Raw genomic sequence first — 24922 nt, 5'->3', positions numbered from 1 at the left:
CGTTTCCTTAAAAGTTACACACACACACACGCACGCACGCACGCACGCACAAACACCCAGCACCACCGTTTGTCAAGAAGCAGCATGGAAGGTGCCCCAGAGAGGTTTAAGATTCTTTACTCTTCTCCACGTCTGTGCTCAGCTCCCAGTCAATTAAGAATTAATGCTTGAAAACTTTCCGGGGACCAAGACACCAGAAGGAAGCCGATGGATGTTCTTTGGCCGTGTCCAAGGCTCTGGGGGGCTGAGTTTGTTGGATTGGGCTTTTCCTCCCTCCTCCCAGACAAGTGATGCTTGGAGGGGCCTCGCCCTCCCTTCCTGTCCTGAGGAAGTGGTGGGAACCTCAACTGGGGGCCTTTATTCCGTGACGGCCAAGGGGGCCCATTAGTGCACACAGTCACACACACACACATACACACACACACTTCTAATCCCGGCAAAATGCTTCACACACACTGAGCACAAAATAAATGCTTATTAACTAAACTGACCCCAAATGGTGAAATGTACAAGTAAATTAATCATGCCTCTCCTGGAGGCCTAACAGGATTACAAATTCGGCAAAAATTGACCACACGGAGATCAATAAGCTTCTACTTAAAATTGAACAGGGCCAAAACTTTGCATGAGCTGCTTCTTGGGGAAAAAATTCATTTATTTTTTCGTTTCTTATTAAGACTTCTCAGGCCTGTGTGTGTTCGTGTGTGTGTGTGTGCACTCATGTGTATACTCGAGTAGGGGTGCGCATGCCTGCGTGCACAAGCAGAAACCGGCAAAAGGCATCCAGAGCTTTATGCCCAGACAATTTAGAAATAGTCACGGCATAAGGATCGTGAAATTGCTCCTGTTTAAAAAAGCCAAATTTTGGTCCACAGCCTCCCTTCCCTCAAATACTAAACAACCACCAAAAGTTACATCGCAGGAGATGAAAATGGTCAATTTGCTTTGAGCCAATTAGGCCTGCTGATGGCTGGACCGTGGGTCCCCTGAAGGGGAGGAAAGTGAACCTCTAATTCATCCAGCTCCTTTCCACACTCGGCTTATCTCGAGTCAGGGAAATCTTCCTCTTGCTGAATTTGTCATCTACTTGCCTTCCCTTTTTGCCTACTATTCAGAAAATGGAAAAAAATGTATGTATTGTGTGGGAGGGCACTGCTTGCGTTTTAAGACAGTGGGACCTGCCTGCAAGGTCTGTAATAGGCAAGATTATCCCTAAAGAGGCTCAGTGCTGGGAGAGAAGCATCAGTGGTCACTTTACAGGGTCATCAGGGAAAAGGTCACTCCTTTTTCCCACCCCCATCGTCCCTCTTTTATGGAAAGATCTGGGTGCATCTGTGAAACTCTATGCTTCTGCAGCAGGCCTCGTGGGACCAGCTTCTCTGCAGGAAAAGTTAGCCACAGCCACATTACGAGGCTCGATCCACCCAGGGCCCATCTGGGTCTTCATCCCCGCGCCCCACGCCCCGGCACCGCATGGCTAGCTTGGCCACTAACTACACAGAAAGGGGCTCTGACTGCTAAGAGACCCATGACGTGGTCATCCGCCCCAGGCTGGGTTCCCCACATCTCTTTCCCCCATACATCTGCGGTCACGTGGAAGCCCCAGGCCCAGCAGGGAGAGCTGAGCCAAGAACTTTCTGTCCTTTATGATGGCCAACACCAGCCCCCAAGCAATTCCCTCACTCCCAGCCTCGCCCAGGAGGTGTTACTATAAATGACTTCCACACTTACAAATTATTTTCCACTCCTAAACCCTGTGTCAGTAAATATTTCGACTCATAGGGACACACTTCTCCCCTCTCCATCCATCCCTTGATCACCTGCCCCCGCCCCCGGAGAAAATAAACTGCACCCCCATCTCCATCCAGTCTTCCTAACTGGGGCTGTTTCTCTCTCTGCCTTCCGGCTCAGAGGAAAGGACAGAGTGTCCACATCAGGACTCAGGCCCTTGAATTTCAAGGACTTTTCCAACAGCCCATGCGGTCAGGGTAGAACCCGCTTACTTCCAACCAAGCCTGGCTTTCTCTGGAAGGCTGAGCTCTGGGGATTTCAAAGCAGGCTGTTTCCTGCCGACTTCCCCAGCCCTTCTCTGATCATAAGATGGTCCCTCAGAAGTATTTCATTCCTGGTGGTCGTTGCCAATCACTCGACAATATTTGTGTTCCCAGATCCAAGGGCATCTGAAAAACACTGCTTCATGGTAACTTTAAAGGGTCATATCTTTTCCGTATCTCACCCTGCCCTGGATGATTGGATGAACAGGGGGCAGGGTGTGTGTGTGTGTGTGTGTGTGTGTGTTGTGTACAAGTGCGTGTGCGTGTGTGTGTGTGTGTGCGTGTGTGTGTGTCTCCTCTCATTGCAGGAGCTCCCAAATATGACCAGGGGCACCACCAATGGGTCTCTCAAACTGGGGACAGACAGAGTCCTCCAGTCGTACCAGGCAAAGCCAGCTGGGTCAGAAAGGCCCAAGCCCACCCCATTCCAGTGAAAGTGTTGACCCAAGCTCTGAGAGCAAATGAAACCTTCGTGCCCAAACACTCTTTAAATCATCATCAGCAGTTAGAAGGGAAAACTTATTTTAAGTCCTCAGATTGCATCTCCGGGCCACTTAGTTCTCACAAGATGGTCTGCTGGAAGAGGGAGCAGGTTGGGGTAAGGCCCAGAAGGGTCTCAGCACCCAGGTTAGTCCGCATCTCCTCTGAAGGCATGACAATGTCGTCTATTTCTGAGTCTCCCTGGAGCGGGGTTTTGACACGTACAGGATAAAAACAAGAGCCGGTTCCCTCCAACTTTCCAAAGACCATCCGCGTCAGTGGGCCCCAAAGATGCCTTCACAGAAGGGTCTCCTTGTTTTCCTAAATCATTTTCCAACACACCTGATTCACTTAAACTGAACACTAGCAGAGGTAAGTCATACTGAGACCCAGAAAATCAGAGCTCTCTCCTAAGAATCGGAATCCCAGGGCCAATTGTTCCATGAAGAATCCAAGATCTTCCACAGAGACGTCAAAGACAGGAAGAAGACAGAGCCTTTGGGTCACACAATCCATCCTACCGGCTACAGAGGAAGTGGGGCGAGCTGAGTTCGCTGGACCCCTGAGCTTTAATGATCAGAACGTAAAAACCTGCTTTCCCCCTACCATGTGAGTTTGTGTTGGGATGTTTATTGGAGGTTCCCCCTCTTGGGGGAAAAGTCTATCCCACATAAGATGTTCCATCTGGGACATTCAGAGAGCCAGTTTGTTATCATGAATGCGCTAAGCCCTCCAAACTGTTAAATTCAATTGCCGCTATGTTTAAAGGGCATTTGCGTCCTTACGATGATGCATAAATTGTGAAAGGATCAGCACACGACCACTATAAAGTTCTCCCTCCGATCCTGCTTGGCGAGGATGCGGAGGTGATGAAAACCTACCAGCTTTCTCAGCCAAGAAGGAAAAGGAGAATTTGGGATGCTGGGGCTACGATGGACCCCCCAGCAGTAGGTATCAGGGATGCCAGGTCGAAGTGGCCTTGCGGGGCCAAAACTTGAAGCTATCAGGGCCCACAAAGAGCCCCTTGGATTTCATGATGCTGGGAAGCCTCTCCGCCACTCCGCACCCCATGTCCTTTCTGGGCAAACATCATGTTGGGAGCAGACCCTCCACTTGCTTCCCAAACCTCAGAGGCCACTGATTAAAATGCAAGCCAGCAAACAAAGCAGGCCTCGGAGTCCCGCAATAATTACCCCCCGTGAGAATGATGGCTCTCAAACGCCCCTCCTCGTTCAAGTATATCAAACTTAACCCTGCTTTTCCATCCCGGTCACAAAATAAGTTGGGGGTTCTGGGCCCCTGAAGTGCACATCCGTGGGGTAGCTTCTTACCCACACCCTAAAGTCACTGATGGCCCCGTGAGGCTGCGTGCGGATGTGTGTTGCCCTGTCACTGGAAGATGGCAGAAAATGATCAGGGCCGCCTCGGCACTGGGCGACCCGTCCAGCAAAACGTGATGTGCGAGGGTCCCAGAACCATCTCTTCCTTCCGGTCCCATTCATGAGTTGAGGAGACCATTGGCTGAGCTGTTGTGCACCAGGACACAGAGGGTCCCTGAAGGCAAAGCTGTGACTAATTCAAAAGCCCACCGTCCTCTCCGCCAAGTCGTTGGTACCAAAAGATTACAATAAAGGAGAGGAATTTCCATAAATGAGAAGCAGCGCCCGCTTCCCACAACTGGGAGGGGGCGTGGGGGAGGGGTGGGTGGGCACCGATTCAAAGATTCCTCTCGCGGCTGGAGAGTGGTGGTAGCTGAACTCAGACAGAGAGACACCTCCACGCGCAAAACTCAGCAAGGGGCGACGTACGTCTGCTACCGAAATACTCCAGATCAAAGTCACCCCCAGCCCAGGAGGCCCGGGAGGCCGAGATTTCATAATTAGGATCTTCAAAATCCTCCTCTATTTTTAGGACTTGCGCTCATTCAGTCCTTTACAGAATCAGAACCTGTCAGCTAAGGCCAAAGAGACTGAAGGTTTAGTTTCTCTCCCTGCCACCGCGCGCCCCCCAACTCTGCTTTTGGAAAGCAGATTAACGGTAAACTAAAGGAGTAGCTGGATGATTTGATGGAAATACACTTGGCCATACATATGTATATGTGCGTACGCTGGGGTGGGGTGAGGGGTTTGGGGGTGGGGGGCTCCTTCCCACGCTGAATGGCATGGGCCCTGCTCTCCTCCTGTGGGCTGCAGATAGACCCAGACCGGACGTGGCACCTCAGCCACACCCTTTCAAGCCAGCCCCCAGGCCACTTTGCTGGGCCCCAGGGTGTACCAGAAGGCAAGGAAACTTGAAAATTGTTCCCCAAATGTCTCTCTTCTCAATCATGCACTCATGTATGTATCAACATGTCCGCCACTAGCAATCAAAACCCACACTCAAATCTGTCCACCCAAGACACGCCTAAAAATAGACATCATCCTAAAACAAACACGTCGCTGGGCAAGTCAAAATCTGACTTGAGTCAAAACGATGAAGCTGGGTTATTCCTGCCCTTCCAGACGGAAGACTTGGGTGGAACAAGCAGAAGGGCATCGAGGGAAGAATACAAGGTGCACCCACTAGTTACAGGGGACCCCCCCCAATAGATCCAGGTCCCCTCTGGCACAAGAGGTTTGGTGTTTTTATATTGCAGTGTGCTTGGGAGGCCTACTTGCCCTTACACACTCCCCGGACATTTGATCCTATTGCATAAAGCTATCGACTTTTAATCTCTAAAATGAACCAAACCGAGGGAAATACAGTATTCCTAACTAGAAATATTTATCTCCTAAATGCTTTCGGCAAAGCATATCACTCCCTGGGCAAAGAACACGACCCAAGGTTATTGTCACTCAAGTGGACAGAAAGGTGATTTTGCTAAAGCTTCCAGCATGGAGTGGGTTCAGGAGATCCTGTGAAATCCCAAGGATGCACTCAAGTTTGCCCTTCCAGAGTGGGAAGAATCTCCCTCCTCTAATTTCACCTGGTCCTCCTGGACTGTTTATTAAAGATGTATATTTTATATCAGCAGAGAGTAGCAAGGAACTTCCTGGCAAGGGCAGCCATATTTTCAGGACCTATTAAGATTTTCTTTGGAAATTTAAATACCTCTGTCAGGCAAACAAAATCATATAAGGAATCACAGAATTTCATTTCTAGAAAGAGAAATTAGATTAACCAACCCTCACTCCTTTCCTAGAAATCTCAATAAAATAGAAGTACATTGCAACAGTCTCTTACTTCCGGTCTGAAGGGGCCTCACAAGAAATCTAATTGAATTTAGATTTAAATTAAGAAAGCTAAAGAAAGCAATCCTGAGAAAATGCCTTCAATCTATAAATATTGTATAGATATATATATATAGGAGAATATATAAGTATATATTACATATTAGAAGGCAGAGGCTATTTAAAATCAAAACAGCCAGAAAAATCCAGTGGCAGGAACCATAAGTTCAACACCAATAAGCTTCAGGCCCTTAGAAATCCTTGTCCTTTATTAATATTTAGTAGAAATGTATAATTGCAGATGCGTGCTAGGTGGGGATTTTATGTCAGGATGCGGGCAAAGAAGACTGGTTTATTACAACCATGAAATATTGAACAAGCACCAAAGAAGAGTAGTAGTATGTCCCAGACTAGCCAGGGAGCAGGCAGACCCAGACCGTCAGCTGCACAAAGCGGACTATCTGTTTACATTACCCCGATTAACACCTGCGAAGTTTTGGGTTACATCTTCCGGATGCTGCAAAAGTCACATGAAGGCATGCAACCCGTGCTGGGTGATTTTTGGGGGAAACAGGAGTGCGAGGCTCCATGACTTCCCAAAACCACTTGGAGGGAGCCTTAAAAATTCTCTCCACGGTGTAAGGAGTGAGGGAAAGGACTCAGAACAAGAGCACTAGGAGCCCTCCGGCTCTTACCCCAAGCCTGCCCCATGTCTAAGGAAATTCAATGTTCAAATCCTGCCTGACTAGTATTTCTTAGCACTGCTTACTGTGTTCCGACTGGAACACTGAGAGAAGCATGAAATTCCAAAAATTTCTCCCGCATCACTGTAAAAATATCATACCTCCAAAAAGGGCAGAATTGCATGCAGAAGTGTATACAGAGACCTCTCCCGTTTCACGGTGTGTGAAAGAGCGTTTCTAGACATCTCCGGATTTCAAGATAGAGAACAACCAACGGACTAGAAGTTTGGCAATGGTAAACTTATTATGGGAATACAGTTAATTCAAGTTTTGAAAATTGTAAGGGGCTGGGGGGGGCGGGGGACATACTTTTTAAGGCTTAATATCCTTTATCTACAAACTATCATTATTTCTCCTTCCCTGTTTTGAAATTCCTCCATAGCCACACAGCTATTACAAAGATAGGTGGATGATTTTGCAAACTAATTTCAAATTTATGTGATCCTCACTGATTTAATAGATGTCTGAATAGGCCCAAACTCAGGCTGGTTTTTTTTGTTGTTGTTGTTGTTTTTCCCTTTGCACAACCTCACCCTTCCCCCACCCCAACTTTGTGCAAACAGAATCTCATGATGAGACGTAGAGTTTTATGATATAAGAGTTGTTTGGCGGGTTAGGAAGTCAGAGGAAGCATAATTTGGAGAGGATTACTTTCCTGGTTAAAAAAAAAAATCATCATCACATGTGATCCTGGCCTAGACTTTGTGAGAAGTGTTACTTGCCAGTAGAGTTCCCTCCCCTCCAAAGGACATCTAAACCCCATAAGACAATCTGGGCACGTCCCAGTGGCTACACAGCTTGTGCAGTTCTAAAGACTTATTCGTTCTCTCCAACCTGAGCACGATCATTTTGTTAAAGACCGACTAGTATTTTGTCATCGGAGCGAAGAATTTCAGAAACAGTGTTAATATTTAATCACATTAGTACTGGCGTGTTTTATGGCGTGACAAAATAAAATATCATTACAAAATTGGGCTTTGCCTGAAAGGCGGGGGGCAGGCGGTCAAAGAAAGTGCTCGCTGGGGCTGGAACCTGGAAAAGGTATATTCAAAGCTGCTTCATGGCTGATGGGACCCTGGGCATGTGTTTACGGAAAAGCAGGACGCTTTCCTTTCAATTCTTTTTTTTCTCAACTCTATTTCAAAGTGCTGCACTTCACTCTGATTTTCAGCCAGGGCACTCGGGGGCCCGTTGAAGGCTCTGTGTACCTATTTATACAACATATGCAGATGGAGCTGCAGGGTGTTATCATAATGAAAAGTTTAATCATCCTTATTTACTACCAGTAAGGGAGCAGGAATCATATGCAGATACCTTATAAAGCCGTAACTAGCAGCCCCAAGGCTGTAGAAGCCGCGAGTGACCTCAATTCGGGGCTTTATCTAGGAAACTGTCCTTCCCACATCACAGAGTGGAAAACAAAGGAGGTCAAGTGGGTGTCCCTGCCGAGGCTTCTAAGGCGGCCAGCCCTGAAGCGGGTCCCCGGAGGAAGTTTCCGTCTCCCGTATGCAGGGGAGGGCTGAGTTTAGTATACAGGGGAAATCAACCCCAAAGTGACTAGCATCTGTTTCCAAAAAAATATTTTCCTTCGTCTGACTGTGATAATGAAACAAACAAAACAAAACATTTCTTTAATGACATTTCTTCATTCACAGTCTGCATTTTTTTTCTGCAAAGGACATTAGTCAGACTGGGAAGGGAACAGTGCAACACCTTAAAAAAAATCTCGTTAAAACCACCCAATTCCTCTGCACCTAAGGCCCTTCAAACGACTTGCAAGCAAAGCGTTACTGGTTTTTCTTTATTAATTCTCTAAATCGTGGGGTTTTTTTTTTCTTTTTAACTCTTCTCACCCCATTTTGGCCAATGTGGTCTTAATTACTGTGGGGGCGGGGGGGGGGGGGAGTGGGAGAAGGGGGAGGGGGAGGGGCAGCCAGACCAAGCCAGGTAGAAGTGACAGGGGCTGGGATTTGTGCTAACCAGTTATTGATCGGCAGGCCCGAGATGTTGTGTACAAGAAAATTTTAAGAGAAGCGGGGCAGAGCAAACAGGATGCTGTGTCCAACTCCATTTTAAAAAGGAGGGAGGGGGGAAAAAGGGAGAGGCAGCGGAGGGTCCCAAACTAACCAATTTATGGCCTTGCCTGGGAGAAGCCTGGAGAATGCTGATGCTGGCCGCAGCGTCTGCTGTGCATGCTAAACACCCAGCTTCAAATGAGAGAGCGGCGTCCCGGGCTGGGCAGTAGGCGAACAAAGAGAAAAGCAGCAAGGCCGCATTCATGAATTAGAAAACGCAAGCGGGAAAGCTACCCGGGACAGGCGGGCGTGAAAGCCCGGAGTTCTGAGCCACCCAACTCCTGCCGCACTTCCCCTCCCCCTCCTCCCGCCCCCATCCCCTTCTCCTAAAACCTACCATCACCTTAAACCCTGGGTCAAAAGATGGCAAGATGCAGGATGTGGACTAGGAAAACTAAGGCAGAGGAAAAGAACCTTAAGAGAAGGCGAGGATGGGGGATGTATTTTTTTAAGACACGGTTAAATCGCCAGCTACTGACTCCATGGTAACATTCAGCCTGGTGAAACCAAGGAAATCCAGTGAGTATTTAAAAGAAAAAGGTAGGCATTGTGGGGGTGGGGGTGGGGGGGTGAGGTAGGAAATGATGTTACGTAAAAAGTCCCCATTAAAAAATAAAATGGATAGCTACCGCAGCCCAGTCGTGTTTGGGTTAAAAAAAAAACACTATTATTATTTTATCGGCAATGGTGGTCCATTTACTGACCCCCACCCCACCCCCCTTAAAGGCCTCCAGGCCTGGTGGGGAAAGAGTGCTTAGAATGCAAAGGAGAACCGGGACCGGACATCTGTCACCAAAGCCAGGCGAGATATTGACAAACGCGGGTCCTTTGTGTCTTAAGAATATATATCCATATCCCCATACACAAAACGAAGCCCTGGCCGATTGGTCTGGTCTCTGCCAAAGTGGACCCCACTCCAGCCCAGGCCCCCCCATCAAATGTCAGGGAGGTGCACTCTGAAGACTGCCTGCCTCCTACCATCCCGACAGGTCTCCAGTTTTTCAATGAAACTCTAATAGTTAAGAAGAGACAAAACAGTTATTCATTAGGAACAAAGGTCAAATTAGGCGTTGCCTCTGAATGATGCTGCAGACACCAGAACTGGTCACTTTTTTTTCCCAGAGATGCTGGCACACGGAAGGGAACTCAAGCTAAAGGTTGGCTGACTAGGAAAAGGTGGGGAGGCATTAACACAGCTTCCCAGGTGTCCTGCCAGGAAGGGGGGGGGGGGTGGCAAACAACTCCTGAAAAGTCGAACGAGCCTCAATGTTGAAGGTGAGGAGGGGGTCTGAGTGTGAAAGGGAAGGGGCCTAGTGCTCTGGGCACCCAGTAACTCAGCTAAAACTTGAGGGGGTGGGGCTCTACAATAATCGCCAAAGGGCTTCCGCCTAAGTTGTTACCACCCTCTGGAACCAGAATCTACCTGGCAGCACCTGGGGGGAGGGAAGGGGTCTGCCCACAGAGCCCTAGGTGTAACCAAAGGAAGGGCACCCAGCTCTGAACTGGGCATTAGGAAGGCCCTGCGCCCTCCTGACCCCAGGGGACACCACCCTTTCATGGAGCCTTCAAGGCAGAAGCTAAGGCCTGCAATGGGAGTGGGGCGGGTATCCACCAGGTGAGAAGGGAACAGGGAATGAGTGCATATACCTTCTTTGCTGTTGGGGTTCTGGGGTTTGGCCTTCTCCCAGGGTGCCAGCGTCTTGTCCTCGTCTGCGCCGTCCACCAAAGCCTTGTCGGCCGGCAGGTACCAGGTGGCGCTGTGCTCTGCCATCAGCGAGTCCAGATCGATGGTGCTCATGGCGCTCTTGACGGCCTCGGAGCAGCAGCTGCCCAGCTCGCTGTCACCATTCTGCGCACCAGAAGCCCCCACAGCACACTCACCCTTCTTGCCACCTTTGAGCCCCAGGGGCTGGTCCTCAGAGATGCTGAACTGCTGCCTCTGCAGCTGGATCTGTGCCTGGAGGATCTCCAGGGGGTGGATCTCGTCAGGCGGCGGTGCGCCGCTGCTGCTCGTTGGGGTCCGGACCTGCTCCAGGCCCGGCGTGCCGGGATGGCCCGTGCCCCCGCCGCCGTAGCTGTCGGGGGTGGAGGTAGAGGTAGACAAGATGCCCAGGCCAAGCGGGGCTGGGGGCGCCTTCGGTCCATGTTCCCCGGCGCCCAACCCGCGGGGAGGGAGTTTGGGCGAGCCTGTCACCAGAGGGCTCCTACTCGCTTTGGCCAGGGCTGGGGGGTTGTCGGAGCTGGATGACACCTCGTCCTCGTTGGCGTAGCTCGTGCTCACCTCGTCCGAGGCGAACTCGCCCGCGTGCGGGGAACTACCGTCCGACTTTGCCCCACCGTCCAGGGACGCCATGAGGTCCGGCTGGTCCCCCAGGAGCAACTCGGCCCCCTTCCCCCACGAAGGCGACGTGAGCGCCTTCTCATGAGGCGTAGGCGCCCCGCGCGCCTCGCCTGTGGAGCTTCCCCCGACGGCTGCGCCTGGCGCCTGCTGTTGCCCTGGGCTCACTCCAGGCGCGCCCCCGCTGTCCGGCGCTGCCGAGTACTTGTCGAAGAAGGTCCCGGGGCTCACGTGACCACTGTCCCTTTTTCTGCGACCCCGTCCCCGGCCGCCGCCCCCGGGAACCGGCTTGCCGTCGTTCCCCGACGTTGATTCCAGGGTGTAGTTGGGGGAGAGGCTGGTGCCATCTCCCTGGGCGGGCGGATTGGGCGGCCCAGAGGCTTTGGAGCCGCTGCTACTGGTCCCCGACTGGCCTCCGGGCCCTGCGGCCCCAGGAGCAGTCCCTCCTGGGAAGTAATCCGAGCCCGGGTTGCTGGCCATGGCCGCGCCGTCGGTCTCGTTCTGGCTCAGTTTCCTCTTGCCCTCGGGCGGGTTCTTCTTGTTGAAGGTAACGTTGAGGTTGGGGGCTCCAAGGCTGGCGATCATGTTCTGGCAGGCTGTGGAGAGTGCAGCCAGGCAACTCTGGCCGAACAGGTTGTCCTTGGAGCTGGGCTTGTTGAAGGAGCCCAGCGAGAGCGCGCCCAGCTTACTGGCCGAGGTGCGCTGGCTGGGCTGGAAATCAGGCTGCTGCGGGTATGCGCCCCCGCCGCCGCCGCCGCCGCCGCCCGTGCTGCCGCCGCCCCCGCCCGCGCTCGGGGGCGAGTTCACGCCTGGGCCGCTGTGCGTCGTGGCCTGCCGGTTCGCTGCGCCGAACGGGAAGCCAGGCTGGCCCCCGAGCGCTGGCGCTGTGAAATCGGGCGGCTGGGGCCGGCGCTCGGAGGGAGCGCTGGGCAGCCCCACCCCAGCCCCGGGCGACTGCAGCTGCCCCAGGCTGGCCAGGCTGCCCCCGAACTGCAGGCCAGGGGACGGCAGCGCGGGCACGTGGCCCTCTCCGGGCATCCTCAGCGGCTCCTGCAGAGAGCCCCGGAACAGCACCCCCGAGCCACCGGGCGGAGGGGGCGGCGCCAGTCCGGGGTCGTGCGGGCCGCAGTCAGCGGGCAGGCCTGAACCTCCCATCCTGCGGGGCAGCAAGTCACCCGGCGGCGGGTGCGGACCTGGGAACCATGCACTCTCCTGCGCCAAGTGCTGAGCCTGCTGCTCGAACGTGCCCAGGCGCCCGGCGCCCGCGCCGCCGCTTTCGCGCTCAAAGTTCGGCTGGGCCAAGCCGCCCACTGGGCCGCTGTGCACCAGGCCGCCCTGGCCCACGTCCCCGGGGTGGCCTAGCTGGGCCAGGTTGGGCTGGCGCAGCCGTTGCTGCTGATTCCGCGACGCCATCTGCTTGATCATGAGGGCCGCGTTTTGGCGTTGCTGCTGCTGTTGCTGCTGCTGCTGCTGCTGCTGCTGTTGCTGCTGCTGCTGCTGCTGCTGCAGGGACTGGTGGTCCGGGGCCGGATGCTGCAGGGGTGGCCCCGAGGGGAAGCTGTCGGGCACAGGCGGCGTGAACTCGCCGGGTAGGCCGGAATAGGCTGAGGGCGAGAGGTGGTTGTCCAGAGCGCCGTTGTGCATGCTGCCGTTCCACGAAGCGCAGCGATCCACTCCCGCGCTGCCCGGGAAGTCAAAGCGCGGCCTCTTGGCCACATTCATGTAGGGGGGTGCGTCGAAATGCTGCAGCCGCTGGTTGGGCGTCTGCTGCGGAGGAGGGTGCTGCATGTTGAATACAGGCTCAGAATAAGGGTGCATGCTCCGGTTCTCCAGCCGGTGGATGGGGTACTCGAACTGCGCGTGTTGGCTGGGCAGCATGGGGCCCCCGTCCTGCAGGCCGCCGCTGGGCGTGCCCGCCTCGCCCTGCTGGGGACGCGGGAGCGCAGGCGGACACGAATTTTGCCGGACCAGAAGCCCAGGCGGCGGCGGCGGCGGCGGCGGCGGCTGTTGCTGCTGCGGAGGCGGCGGCGGCGGCTGCTGCGGGGGCTGCTGCGGAGGCGGCGGCGGGGCCTGCTGGGGAGGCTGCATTAACGGGTGCCTGGAGCCTACTGCAGGCTCCAGACCCACGGGCATCTTGCGGGTCCCGCCGAACCTCTCGAAGAACACTCCGTGCTGCTGCTGCTGCTGTTGCTGCTGCTGGGCGTGCATTTTGGACAAGCCCACCATGCCTGCAGCTCTAGGCATGGCCGAGGCACCCGGGAAAGAGCCCCCGGGAACCTGACGACCCGCTGCATAATGAGGCAGCTGCCCCTCAGAATCAGAGGGGGAAAACATGTCGAAATGTCCCGAGGGCGGCTCGCCCGGGTAATTGTATTCCAGCGAGTCGACGGCTCCTTGGTTCGCCACCCTCCGGGGCTCCAGACTGTGGGAATCGGAGCCACTGGAGGCGGGCAGGCCATGGAAGGAGGCGGCTCGGTTAGGGCTCTGGTCCAGCGGCAAGCATGGGGCAGGCACGGCGTGGCCTGAGGCGCCCGAACTGTGGAAGTCCGGGAGGTTCCCAGGTCGCTGCGGGCCGAAGCTCTCCGGCCCCTGGCTCTCCGCCAGGTGATCATAACCCTCGGCGAAGGGCGGCTGGCTGCCCAGGCCGCCGGCCGCGCCGCCGTAGCCGAGCAGACGACCCCCGTGCAGGCACGAGGCCCCAGGATCCGACCCGCCGAAGTTGCCCCCGAAGTGGGGGTGATGCTGGTGGGGGTGGTGGCCTCCCGGGTGGCCGTGGTGCGGCTGTTGGCCTCCAAAGAATCCGTGCACCGGCTGCGCCTGCAGCCCCCCCGCGTGCAACTCCGAGTGGCCGCGCGCGTGAAAGCCATAAGGCTCCATGTTCATGCCCAAGATCGGGGATTCGCCCAGCCCGCTCATGGCAGGGTCCACGGGGCCAGGGGGTCCCCCCGCGTGGAAAGCCGGGGCCTTAAAGTGGGCGTTCATGCTTAGTCCGGCCTCGTTAAAGTTCCTCTCGCCCTGGCCAGCGTTCCTGCTGTTGATCTGGGGCTCGAATTGGTCCAGCCCAAACATACTTGGCGGGGGGCGGGGAGATCAATAGGGCATGACAGCCTGATCTCCGCGGCGCGCCTCCGGCCAGCTACTCGTTCCGGCCCTGGGTTGGGCGCTCCGGGACGCTCAGCAGCGCAGGGACGCAGCGCGCACCGCCACCTCGCCCGGCTTGTGACGGCTGGGGGTTATCAGCTCCTCTCCCGAAGCTCTCGCTCTGCCCGACGCGGGCCTCTCACATCTTGCGGCGCCGCGGGGCCTCCAGGAGCCGTGTTGGGGGGCCCATGCCCTGGGACGTTAGCACGGCCGCGGGTGGGTTTGCGGGGAGGGGACGGAGCTGCGGGTGACTGAAGACAAAAAGTTAAGTGGGGGGAAGGAGTCGGGAAGGAGGGAGGGAAAGCAGAGCAATCACCTTCTTAAGTCCGATCGGTTTGGGTGGGGAGCCCCTGGACGCTGCCTGAAGCCTCCCGGAGTCCGTGGCGGAGTTGCTAAGGGGCCAAGCAGAGAGACCCTTCAAAGCCGTGGCTGGCGCCGGGGCAAAGACCGAGCGGTCCCTCCCCCCTCCCCCCGGAGTCCCCGCGCTCCGCAGCCCGAGCCTCAGCCAAGCAGGATCCGCTCGCACAGTCCCCGTCGGCCCGAGCAAGCGGCTACTGCTTCTTCAGGGAGTCGGAGGACTGGAGGCTCCGCTCTGCATCACCGGTGCCGGTCCCAGAGCCGAGAGCTCAGCGGGGCTGAGGAGGAGGCGGGTGCCCGGGGTTGAAACCGAGGGTTGGTGGAAGGCGCGGCTCCCCTGTTCCGCGGCGGGTGCGCTGCACCCCGGCGCGCCGCTTCGCGGCCACGTCCGCCGCCTGACGCTTCTGTCCTCCGCTGTTAGGTCTCTGAGTTCGCAGGGATCTCCGCGCCCCGTTCCAGGCGCGGGCGGGCAGCAAAACGAGGGGTTGGGTCGCTCCAAGGCTAGGGTTCCCTGCCTCCCCGCCAAGGTGCTTCGCAAGTCGCCCTCGGACCCAGGGAGGGGGGCGTACGCTGGTTGGGGGCCACGCTGGGCTAGCAGGCTAAGGCTTTCCGGCTGCGCTCTCGGAACCCGGAATGGGAGGGAGGCGGGGGCAGCTCTGGGGGGTCCGCGCACCCCTCTCCTGGCTGGCGGGGGGGCTCTGCGTGGGGCGTTCCGAGGGTCTCGGCTCCCCTCTCTGTGTCTGCCTCTCGCCCAGAGCCCGGAGAAGCAGCAACAAGTTTTGCATTTCAGCAATCAATTTCAGCCATTACATTTGCACCAATCAGCGCAGCCCGAGCTCCGGGTCCGGGGCGGGGCCCGCTTTTAAGGTGGTCCTGGGTGCTGACTGCTGAGGCCCCCACCACGAACCCGCACTTCGCCAGCTCGGGGGTCCCCAGCGCCGGTCAGCCTCGGGGTCCGGTGCCAGTGCGCTGCGGGCGCACCCTGGCCTCCTCGCGCATCGGTCTGGAGAGGGCGCAGGCAGAGAATGGCGGGAGCTTGGCTTTGTTCACCCCCCTTCCCATTCACCACAGTTCCCAACTCCCCACCCCCAACTGAAGTGAGACCTGCGGTGTGAGTAAGGGGCGGGGAGGTGGGCGGTAAGCGGTGCGGGGCGCTCAGACAATGGGGTCGCCAGGCAAAGATCCTGGACTCACCGCGGAAAGTCGCTAAGTGTCGACTGCGCTTCAGCTGGAGCGAACCCTCGGCTCTCCACCGCTGTCTGATTACTTGTCGCACCCAAGTTAGCCGGACCTCGGATTTCCCTGGAGGTGAAAGCAGACGGGGAACCCCGAAGTTAGGGATCGCCTCCCTCACTAGGGCGCGCACAATTGTTTCCTATCCCCACTGTCTAGGGTTCCCGGTTCTCAATGGCCGGCTTCCGCCCGGAGGAACCATAACCACTGGGCCACTTTATGGGGGGCATATCGGAGCAGCCCAGCGCCAGAGCGGCCAGGCAGTTAGGAGCCCCGAGAAGACCAGCGCGCAGAGGGCCACACTGGCCGGCCGGAGCACCCTAGTTCAGGCACCCCGGTCAAGGCCCAGGCCCTCTTGGGGCGCGAGGTTGGCCTCCTTAAGAGATCAATTAAACTGAAGAGCCCAAAGAACGGAATTGGGTTGTGATACTAAAATCAATAGGAGTAATTTAATATCTGCCCTGCTCTTTATGAAATATTTATCCCAATAATCTTAGTTAAAATGTTTAGATCTTCCTGATCCCCACTGAGTCTGCAATCTATCTTGCAATTAGAAGTTGGGAGTTAGAGGTGATGGAGGGTAGAGGAAGTATTTATTCTCTGTGCCTGCATGTGTGTATTTTCCTCCCTAAAGCGTCTGTACGGGAGGAAGGGGGAGCAGGCTTTTAATTTTCCTTGCCATAAAATAGCACGAGGCGATTTTGCTAGCAGACCAGCATTCTTAGGAGAAGGGGAGAAAAGGGAACTTTCTTTGAAGTGCCCCTGATATCGCTATTAAATCTAAATAAAATTAAGCATGGTGTATAAAAATGCCTTTTCCCCCCAACAAAAGAAAGTGTTTATCGCCCAAGACTGTCTAGCGTTTGCTAAATTGCGCATGAAATCTGAAATGAAATAAACGTTATAATAAAACCAACCCCTGAGCCCTTTTTATTTTAAAACCTCAGATTGCACTTCACCGTCGCGGGGCGGGGAGTTAAAAAGTTACCAGGACGAGCGTGCGGATTCATCGCTCCCCAGAGTTACTGCTGGGAAGGCAGACGCTAGGTGTTCCAGAACCGAGAATGCCAGGAAAATGGGCTCAATTTAGACGGAGGGGAGGAAGAAGCAGGGTCTTCAGGGACTCCGGGAGAAAATAACACCCCCCCTTCGATAAGAATAAAAATAAAAGCAAACAATAAAAACCTGCAACTTTAAAACTCAGAGAGCAGAAGCAAGCTCAGATCCAAGGCCCTTCGTGGGACCTCCCTGTTGTGGATGTCTACAGATATTTTTTTCCTTTTTGAAATTAAAAATGAAAATTACCCCCACCAAAAATTAGGTCCATAAATAAGCATCCGGGAAGAAGTATTTGTACAGGGAGGTGGAGTTTTAAAAGGATTTTTCTGCAGGATCAGGTTGTTGGTCTGTGATTAAATATTGATTTTGTGTAATTAGTTTTCATGTGAACTATCCTCTTGCTGATAGCTTAGAGGTTTCAGAACTAGAAAAGAAATGGAATTGGACATGGAAATTATTACTTAGCAAAGTGACAGGGAAGTGAGAGCCGAAGAAAAGACTGAGGCTTGGCTGATTTCGGCACAAAGAAATAAAGGGCGTGGGTAAGCCTCCAGTGACCTCCCCACCCCCACCCTGGGGCCCCAGGCCAGAGCTGGGGAGACCCAGAGCCTCCTGGGCAGGAAGGAGACCAGTAGAAGGAATGGCTGCCAGAAGGAGGACCCTGCATGGGCAAAGACCTATGCAAAACCCATGACATCTGGTCACATACCTGGTCCAGAGTGGTGGGTTCTGGGTTCTGGGTGCCTCAGGAGGCACCGTTTAAGGGCTTTATGTCTCTGTGTGTCTGGAGAGAACAGGGACAGTTGGGGCCTGGAGCCCTGGGTGGGCCAGGGCGGTGGGAAAAATGACCCGCAGACCTGCAGGTCTGGGGAGACCCCGGTTGGGGTGTGCTGTTGGCTGAGGCATGACATCACACGGGGCTGGGAGAGGGTCCCCTGAACACCTGGGCAGGTTTCCTGTGGAATAATTCTGTGCGTTCCAGGGAGGGGTGGTGTGGGAGTATTTTTCTGGGACTGTTTCCAAGAGTTAAGTCTACAAGGTGTGTGAGTGTCTGAAAGCAGAGTGTGTTTGGGCCCGGCTGTGTTTCTGTTCAGAATGTGTGTCTGGGTCACCTTTCCTTAACACTAAAGAATGTTGTGCGGGTGTGTGGCTTGTGCCTGCATTTGTGTCTTGGCCCGTGTGTGCCGGTGCAGGGCACCTGTGCATGTTTGTGTCCATGCCTGTGTGTGCCCACGTTCCTGTGTCTCTGGGTGTCTCCGTGAGCGTCCCTGTCTGCCCCCCAGACCCATGCTCCTCTCTGTGGATGCCTCTGTGTTTGTACCTCTGTGTGTGTGGCTGCCTCACACCTTGCGTGCCTGCATCTCTGCTCACGTGTGTCTGTTTTCTCTGCGAGTGTGAGAGGCCGTGCCCCTGCCTGTGCCCATCTGTGCCGGTGGACGTGCTGGCGTGTGCGCCTCCACGGTGTGGGCGCCCCTGTGTGTGCATTCTGCCTGCACCGGCCCGCAGCTTCTTTGAAACAGACACATTGCCCCCTAGTGCTCAGACACATTCAAAGTTCCCGCCCGCCGGTGCAGAGCCTGGAGCAACAGGAGCAGCAGGGGTTCCAACCCCGGGGCCTTTCCCTCCTCTTCCCCTTCCTTCGGCCTTTCCCTCGAGGGGCGCTGAGTGTGCTGGCACCAGTCAGAAGGAGTCTCCCGGGCAAGGAAAGGAGGAGACACAGCTGGACTGGGGCCCCAGAGCTGAAGAGGGATGCTCCCAGCTGGTGACAAGTGGGGAGCTGCCCCGAATGGCCCCAGGAGCCCCAGTCCCAAAGGGGACTGCAACTAGTGAGCCCCCCACTCCACAAAAAAGCACAAAACAACCCACACTCAACACCCTTTCCTCAGTAGGCACACAGCCTTCACCCTTGCCCATCAGGCCCCCAAAACCAATGCAGGCACACGCACTCACAGACACACTCACACATACCTCCATAGTGGACAGATCAGCACACTGGCTGCTGGCTATTGAAGCCTCCCTGCTTTACATCCAGGGTCCCATTTCATCCTTGTAGCAACCCTTCAAGGTTGGGACTCTGAACCTGTTTTACAGATGAGGACATAGAACCTCAGACTGGGCAAATGGCTTTCCCAAAGTCAAAGAGTGGCAGAGCTGGGATTCCAAACCAATCTGCCAGACCCTGACCCCTGGCTCTTAACCACCACCTGTTCTACCTGAATGTACTAGTTCAGGTAAAGCGATTAGCACAGTACGGGGAACGTGGTAAGTGCCAAGAAATGTTGGCTACTTTTATCACTACTGCCATTATGATCATCATTAATATTATTGTGATGATGATTAGCACTATTCTCTGGGTGTCTCTCTACCACACCAGTGTGAGAAATTAGTGCACGTGCACGTGTGTGCAAGCGCACGCACACACACACACACACACACACTTTTGTTCTCAGCCCGCTCCCCACTAACCCCCATCCCCTTTAGAGCTTGGAAGCTCACAGGAATCACAGCAGACCTAGTCTCTCTTGCAGGCAAAGTCCCCAGGAGGCCTGGAGGGGAACCTGCTTCCACTGACACCTCTCTCTCCTGAGTCAGCGGTGGAAAGCATGTGAGCTTTGGCATTGCACACCCAGATTCAGATCTTGGCTTCACCACTTCTCATCTGTGTGACCTTGGACAAAATACTTTCCTCTTCTGAGCCTCAGTTTCCCCTGCTGGGAAGGGGACTCATAGCCAGTTCATATGGAGCATAAGGATTGGCTCATAAGGAGACAAGGTTTTAAAAGTGGCACAGAGCATGGCAGATGGCGGGCATTCATTAGATGGTAGCCTCTTATTACCATTAGTATCATTATTATTTCTTCTGTGTTTGGATCCAGGGAGGTGAAAAGCAGAACAAGGATGCCAGAGAAACTGGGTTTATTTAACAAATCAGCCTTGCCTCACCAGCCAGTCTTTGAGAGAAAGAATGACTCTCTTAGGTGGTCACCTCAAACTCTCTCACCCCCGACTGTGCTGGCGTAAGCGGGTGCAGGCTCAGCATCTGTTCAGGGAGCAGCCAGGGCTGAAGCCTTTGGGGAAGGTCCAGCTATGGCCAGGATAGAGGATATGGTAGCTGGCTAGAGGTTAGAAGGCATGAGACTTTCATGTAGCCACAGGCTGCCAGTTGCTAGGCAACAGTATCCCCTCCCTCTCTCTATGCATGATGCCTGATATCTTTTGGGGTCTCTTCTCCATTGAATAAATACATATTGAATGCCTACTGAATGTCAGGGTTCAGCCTAGGAACTTGGGGAAAAAGTAGAAGATCCAGTCCCAGCCAGATCAAAGGAAACCTCGTATTCTATGCAAAAGAGACTACATTACACACTATAAGGGATAAAATAACTGTCTTAGGAGAGATGGATAATTGAGAAGTGTTCCCAGAGGTGGGTTTTGAAGGTAGAATAGGAGTTTAACAACCCAACCAGGGTCAAAAGACTTCCCAAGCAGGGGAATCAGATTAGAGGGAGTGTGGGAAGTTTTAGGCAGCACTTCGTTTAGAGTAGGACAAGGGAGGGGCAGGGTCTGAAGCCCAAGAGGTCAACAGGAACCAAGATCAGGAGGACCACAAAGGCAGATGGGACATTTTGGACATGGTTCTGGGGAGCCAGCCATGAAAGGGTTTTAAGCAAAGCCAAGCGACATAATCAGAGGCGAGTTTCAAAAGGACCTCAGGATCTCCCTTTTCTTTGCCTTCAAGGTAACCCCAGAAGCCATCTTCACTGGTTTCCCAGAAAACAAGGCCTGGGAGAGGGAAAGTCCCAAGTTTGTCCCCAAGCAGCCAGCACAGATCAAGGCAATACCTGCTGGCTCTCCCACCCCAGGGCTGCTTGCACAGACAAGGGTCCCCTCCTGCCTCAGGGATGACAGATGCTGCTTCCTGCTGAGTAGGACTTCCCACCCTCAGCTGGGGGAGGCCAAGGGGCATTTCCAGGAGAGACATTCTAGGTTCAAAGCCCAGTTCCGCCACACACACAGTTCTGACCACAGGACCCTGGGCAAGCCCTGGACTGGAGCTCCATTTTCTGGATCTATAGTAATACCTGTGTCCCAGGGTGTCCGGAAGGCTAAAAGTGTGGGAAAGCACCCAGCCTACACTCTGTAACATGTACCGTATACAATAGATATTCTCACAGTGTATTATATATTCTATTATTATATTATATAGCTACCCTGTGAGGTGGGGTTTGTTAGTTTTCCCATTTTACAAAGGAGGAAGCTGAAGCACAGAGAGGTGAAGGGATTTGGCCCAGGTCATCCAGCAAGTGAAAGGCAGAGTGGGACTCACACCAGCCCCAGTGTGACCCCACCATCAGCCTGCAAACCAGTCCACAGTCTAAACAACTTGGGCCCAGGTCTGAGTCCCAGAGTTTGGGGCTAGGGAGGGGCATGGGAAGGGCCTAAGAAACACCCCCTCCTCTGCCCCAGGAGTGCCCAGCCTGGGGAGGGACACCCCTCCTCTGCTTCTTCCTGTACCTCCCTGCTTCCCAGAGGCCCCCGGGGCCTGACACAGAGTTTCAATACAAGGGAGCCACTGACCTTCCCCTTGAACAATAGCTGGACAAGAAGTGGCTGTTTCCCAGCTCACCTGGCCGAGTAGGGTCACCTGCACAGGACGAGAGCTCTGGCCACCATAAGGCATTTCGACTTCCCAGGGAACCAGACACACAGGGGCCTGCTTCCAGCATCAAACCCTCCCTGACAACCTAGCCTTCCCTCAGACACACTCCCTTTCCAGGATCTAGCTCAGAGCCAGCATGGACATCCAAACTGCAGGGCAACATGCCTAGCTGTGACCTGGAGGATCAGAAACAGGGCCACTGCCTGGAAGTATGAATAGCAACCTTGATAAGAGCTGCCCCTTATCTGAGCACAGAAGCTCTCCCAGACCTCGTTTAATCTTGAAAGCACTTCCAGGAGGACAGAATCTCCGTTATCCTTGGGAACTTTCTGGAGGCCACGAGGCTTGTCCATGGCAGGGCCCAGTCTCAAGCCCGGCCCATAGGATCCTGAGGCGATTCAGCGGACCTCCCCATCTATGAGGATTTCTCTTCCCCAGATGGCATCCAGCTATGAGCTTCTATTTTCCATTCTCTAAGCGGAGTGCACTGAACCCAGGCCCTGGTCCCAAAATAACTCAAACCAGCCCCACGAGCTGGAACTGAGGCCCCTGGCGACTCCAGAGCCCAGTCCAGCCTCCCCTTGAAAAAGTTCCCATTCAGCAAAAAAAAAAAAAAAAAAAACAGGCATCGTACATAAAGTATCACGCACCACACAATTAGTCAGAAAATGGGAAGTTCGGGAGGGTTCATAATTATCCAACAAACCTATTTAGCTTGATCCCCCCACCCCTACGTTTTCTCTCCCTGCAGCAATCAGCAATGTGGACTCATTAGTACCGAGAATCTAGCTGGCAAACCAGCTTCATAAACGGAACCAAACAAGCATACACGATGGGAAAACTTTGGACCAGCCAGTCATTAGCCAAAGCTTTTCAAGTCACGTCTCTGTTGCTCCCCCATCCCCACCCCTCCCCTGCTGGGGAAGGCTGCTGCACGCGGTGTCTTCATGGGGCTGGGACGGGGGCTGGGAGAATCACCCCCAAGGCAAGGGGAAGGTCACCCAGACTTGGTCCCGCAGTGCCCAGGGCCAAGGACTTGTCTCCCAGAAGGGACCCGCTCTGTGTAGCAGCAGCAGCAGCAGCCGCAGCTGCCAGGGTGGCCCGGTAGGTCCCTATTTGCTCAGCACTGTCCCATCCCTCTTTGCTTTCCGTCACCGAGGGGCAGGCTGGTGTGGCTCACAGCATCACACAGATCTGAGATCTGTGACCTGAAACAGATCATTCCCTTCCCTGTGCCTCAGTTTCCTCATCTGGAAAAGCAGTTGTCAAAGGGCACTTGTGAGGATAGATTAAGTGTCACAGTCTCGCATTCCCCCTAGGAGGTAAGTGGAGGGGTTATAAGGACATGGAGGTGTCCTCTATAGGGCTTCCTGGAAGTGTGAACCCCCGTGTAGGAAATGCACCCCCTCCTCCAATGACTCACAGTAAGAGGGAAGTGGTCTCCAGTCTTGACGGTGTGCTGCGTTCCATGCTGAGTCCTTGCCATAAGGTTATTTCTAATTCCCACAGCAACCTTACAACAGGGTCCTTTGTGTGTGCCCATTTTGCAGAAGGGAATGTAGAGGAATGCACACCGCTTTGGGAAGGAGCGTGGGGAGAGTTCCTCCGAAAACAAAGCCCACACCTGTCACCCAAAGGGCCCCAGCAGGAATCAAACAGAACTCCCCAGGGAAGCCTCAGACTCCCCCCACCCAACCCCCAACCTGGCACTGAGGCTGTGAAGCGGACCCGGGACCAGCGGGCTTTGAATGCCCTTCCCACTCTGACGAGGAAATAGAGTCCAGAGAGAGTAAGTAATGTGCTTATTTGAGTCAGATCCTTGGAAAAGTTCACAAATTCTCACTGTTTGGTCCGTGACAGTACGAACAGATCTTCTTCTGAACGTTGTTTTGCGTGTAACGAGGAGGACAGTACCGCCTAGGAGTGAATGGGGTCAACCTCAAGCTCGGCCGCTTATAGTGGCTTTCCCTCTCAGAGCCTCAGTTTCCCCATTTGTCCAATGGGGAGAACGATAGCTCCTAGGGTTGTCAGGGAGAGGGGATCCAGTAGAGAGAGCACTTAGCACACAGTTAACACTCAATAAACAGCAGTGCTACTGCACGGAGCGAGGCCCCTGCCGGGCGGGCCGGCTCCCACAGGGCGGCCCTGAGATGGATTGATGAGGTGCCGGTGTCACACTTTTGCTCCCTCTCAGACCCTGGCTGTGCGGTCCCAAGGCTCCCAGCTTGCATCCAGAGGCCTCGCAATGCCAACACGCTGCCAGCTCTGAGGAGGGGCGGCGCTCCGGTGACTCCACCCTGGGTTTTCCAGACTAGGCCGCAGCTGTGCGAGGCCCACCCTCCCCTGGCTGCCGCCTCCCCAGCTGAGGCCCAGCAGCCTCTGACTTTGCCACCGGGCCACCTGGTAAGCTCCGGGTGGGTTCCAGGCGCCAGCTGCCCCCCCACCCCGATCTCTGGCTCGGATGAGCTCATCTGGGTTTGGTAACTTCCAAAGCAGCCAGGAATGTTTGCTCAAATGTTCCAGGCCCAGCGAGCAAAAGAGCAAAACTCTGCCCTCCACCCCCCTCGAACGCGCAGAAAGCAATCTGCTATAACTCAGACAGGCTGGCTTCACCAGGCCCGGGAGATGAATGCGGCATTATGGAATCTATATCACCCCAAAGGAAAATGCCTCTTAAATCACAGGGAGCCGGGAGAGTACAGGGGCAGGAGGAGCAGTGATTCTCCAAATGTTGGTCCGTGAGGGAGAGACTGTTACCGGGCACCAGACCTCCTCCCACCATTGGTCACGGCCGCCCCTCCTTCGGAGGAGTCTCAGGTGGAGGGACGAGGGCCTGGAGGTGCTTGTCCAACGTGGACGCTCACCGGGGGTGTGTGGACCTGCACATACACACACAAACACACACACACATGCACGTGCATGGGCACACTAATCCTATCCCTCCCCCACCTGGACAAGAGCCAGGATCTAAATCTGATCAAATCCAGTCACACCTGTCCCTCCTCCGGCTCCACCTACATCGTTAAAACAGCCAATGGATCCCATCGTTTGGGAATAAAGATCAAATTCCTTGCCACAGTCTGCCCAGCCCTGGAGACCTCACTGTGCCCACCCCAGTCTCCCCAGTGGAGTCACACTGGCTCTTACTCTGTCCTTCTTTCTTTCCCCCTTCACAGGACTTTGCAGGTGCTGTGCCCAAGGCTGGAGAGCTCCTTCCTGCCCACACCCCCTTTGCCCAGGTAAGAAGGCACAGCCATCCCTCTGCTTAGCTGCCACATCCTTCGGGAAATCTTCCCAGCCACTTCTGCCAATCAGCCGACTTCGGGATGCTCTCCCAGCCTGAGGAGCAGGGAGTGTGACATCCAGTAAGTAGCATTACCGCTTGGGATCCTTTAATGAATCTCTGTCCACCCCACTCAGTAGCCGGCGCCCGGTGGGCAGGGACTCTGCCTGTTTCTGGGTCCCTGCTGTTTGCTGGTACCATATAGGTACTCCAGAGGCATTTGCTGAATGAATGAATGAATGAAATGAGACACTTTCTCTGGGCCAGACAGAGAAAGTGACAAGGTTAGG

General features: G+C 54.6%; 1 protein-coding gene across 2 annotated transcripts in view; it reads right to left on the bottom strand.

Annotated features, from left to right (window-relative positions):
• Positions 1-15223, bottom strand: part of MN1 (MN1 proto-oncogene, transcriptional regulator) — a 47440-nt gene extending 32217 nt beyond the window's left edge. The window contains exon 1 of one of the 2 annotated variants that reach the window (XM_049697772.1): positions 10209-15223. In XM_049697772.1, coding sequence (XP_049553729.1) covers positions 10209-13968 — 3760 coding nt within the window. In that variant the 5' untranslated portion in view covers positions 13969-15223. The remainder of the gene's footprint in view (positions 1-10208) is intronic. The other variant, XM_004283775.3, reaches the window with a different exon arrangement.
• Positions 15224-24922: the final 9699 nt, after the last annotated feature.

Source organism: Orcinus orca, chromosome 15 (genome assembly GCF_937001465.1).
Source record: "Orcinus orca chromosome 15, mOrcOrc1.1, whole genome shotgun sequence".
NCBI lineage: Eukaryota > Metazoa > Chordata > Mammalia > Artiodactyla > Delphinidae > Orcinus > Orcinus orca.
Note: the sequence above shows the minus strand (reverse complement) of the source record. Positions and strands in the feature narration are given on the sequence as shown.